At 61.6% G+C, this 2,226-nt stretch overlaps 1 protein-coding gene across 1 annotated transcript; it reads left to right on the forward strand.

The window, feature by feature from the left end:
- Nucleotides 1-671: 671 nt before the first annotated feature.
- On the forward strand, nucleotides 672-2,016 carry LOC117858473 (probable carboxylesterase 2). Its single transcript, XM_034741548.2, has one exon. It carries the CDS (start codon nucleotides 790-792, stop codon nucleotides 1,789-1,791), a length of 1,002 nt encoding a protein of 333 aa, XP_034597439.1. The 5' UTR covers nucleotides 672-789; the 3' UTR covers nucleotides 1,792-2,016.
- The last annotated feature ends 210 nt before the right edge of the window (nucleotides 2,017-2,226 follow it).

A 2,226-nucleotide genomic window follows, 5' to 3' on the forward strand; every position in this document is an offset into this window, starting at 1 on the left:
CATGACACCAACGTCCATCCTCTCTGCTTAGCCCATGGACGACCTAGGGTGTGATTGGTTTGCGCTAACTTTGGTGTCGATGACCCATGTTCAAGCTAGCCAAGCCAAAGTTTTGGCTTTTTTGACCGCTTCGGCTAAGAGATAGCAAATTTGTTAGCAAAATGAGCATTTCACTAGAAATGGCACATTCGGGGTGATAAGCTTTCTTATTCCATGGGCAAAATAGGTGACTCACATGTTATAAAAAAAAAGTCGATGGCACATTGGAGACGAGGTTTAAAAGAATCTAGCGGCTAACATGAATGGAATACTCTAAGGTTTAGATGATATGATCGAAGGACTTCTTCTAGAAGAGATCAAGGATATCCACATCCACGGACCACGGGGCCAGCGATCGTTTGAAAGTTCGTCAGCAACGTCCTCACGTAGGTCAGCATCGCCGCCGACATACAGTACAGTGCCCTGCTCCGAGTCCACCAGCACGGTGCACGTGCCCCTGCTCGTCGTCCACGTCAGCTCACTGCACCGGCTCCAGGCGAAACCCCCTGCCACGCCAAGCCAAGATCCCAGCCGGCCATCTAGAAGCTGGGGCCTGGGGGATCACAAGCCGCGCACGACACCCTGCCCAACCACACAGGCGGCATTGCGGCGTCCGGGACACGGCGATCCCAAGACAACCACCACACGTCCCATTACTACTAGTATTCTCCCGCTCGGCGGCGCGTCCACCCACCCACCCACCCAGTTCTCGCTCCACACTTCTCACACCGACAGCGCCAGTGGCCAGCCATGGCGTCGTTGAACCCGGCGTTCCCCGTCCCCGCCCCGGCCGACCCGGCCGACGAGGTCGTCCGCGAGTTCGGCCCGCTGCTCCGGATTTACAAGAGCGGCCGCGTCGAGCGCCCGCTCGTGCCGCCGCCGGTCGGGCCCGGCCTGGACGCCGCCACGGGCGTCGACTCCAGGGACGTCGACCTCGGCTCCTGCTCCGTCCGCCTCTACCTGCCACCCCAGGCCGCGGCCGCGGCCGCCGACGGCAAGACGAAGCTGCCCGTGGTGGTGTACGTCCACGGCGGCGGCTTCGTGGCGGAGTCCGCGGCGTCGCCGCAATACCACCGCTTCCTCAACGCGCTCGCCGCCGCGTGCCCGGCGCTCGGCGTCTCCGTCGAGTACCGCCTCGCGCCCGAGCACCCGCTCCCGGCGGGCTACGACGACTGCCTCGCCGCGCTCCGCTGGGCGCTCTCCGGCGCCGCCGACCCCTGGGTCGCCGCGCACGGGGACCTGGAACGCGTCTTCCTCGCCGGGGACAGCGCCGGCGCCAACATCTGCCACCACCTCGCCATGCACCCAGACATCCAGGGCCGGACGCCGCCGCTCAAGGGCGCCGTGCTGATCCACCCCTGGTTCTGGGGCTCGGAGGCCGTGGGTGAGGAGCCGCGGGACCCCGCGTTCCGCGCCATGGGTGGCGGGCTGTGGTTCTTCTCCTGCCCGGAGACCAGCGGCATGGACGACCCGCGGATGAACCCGATGGCGCCCGGCGCGCCGGGGCTCCAGCACCTGGCGTGCGAGCGCGTGCTGGTGTGCGCCGCGGAGGGGGACTTCCTCAGGTGGCGCGGCCGCGCGTACGCGGAGGCGGTGGCCGCGGCGAGGGGCGGCGGGCTGGGGGAGGACGCGGCCGGCGTCGAGCTGCTGGAGACCGTGGGCGAGGGCCACGTCTTCCACCTCTTCAAGCCCGACTGCGACAAGGCCAAGGAGATGCTCGACAAGGTGGTCGCCTTCATCAACGCGCCTTGAGGATGATGTGCACCCCCGTTGTTGCTTGCGCTTGGAACTTGGCATCGTGGCGCTGCTCCATTCCCGTCGTTGAGTGGCTGAGAACCATCCTGGCATTTTATCATGGCGATGATTGAAAAATAAAAGAACGGGTCGAGTTGGTGCGATATTTTGTTAGTTAATTTCACCTGCATGAATAATTCGGGTGATGCAGGATTAATGAGAGACAACGCCTTTTGAGGACCAGATGGTAAGTTCAGTGCATGCTTCGCGATTTGGACAACCCATCGTCCTCGTGTTATTTTGGGCACTCATTATTACTTACCTGAAATTCAGTTAGCCTGTTGGGCTCGTTTGGTTTGAGAGAGAAATTAGTGAGATTAAGGTCCCGGTAGGGTTTTTTAAAGTGCTTCTCCACTGATTTTTGGTGAAGTCCTACCAAAGGATCAATTTCAA

Source organism: Setaria viridis, chromosome 1 (genome assembly GCF_005286985.2).
Source record: "Setaria viridis chromosome 1, Setaria_viridis_v4.0, whole genome shotgun sequence".
NCBI classification, from domain to species: Eukaryota; Viridiplantae; Streptophyta; class Magnoliopsida; order Poales; family Poaceae; genus Setaria; species Setaria viridis.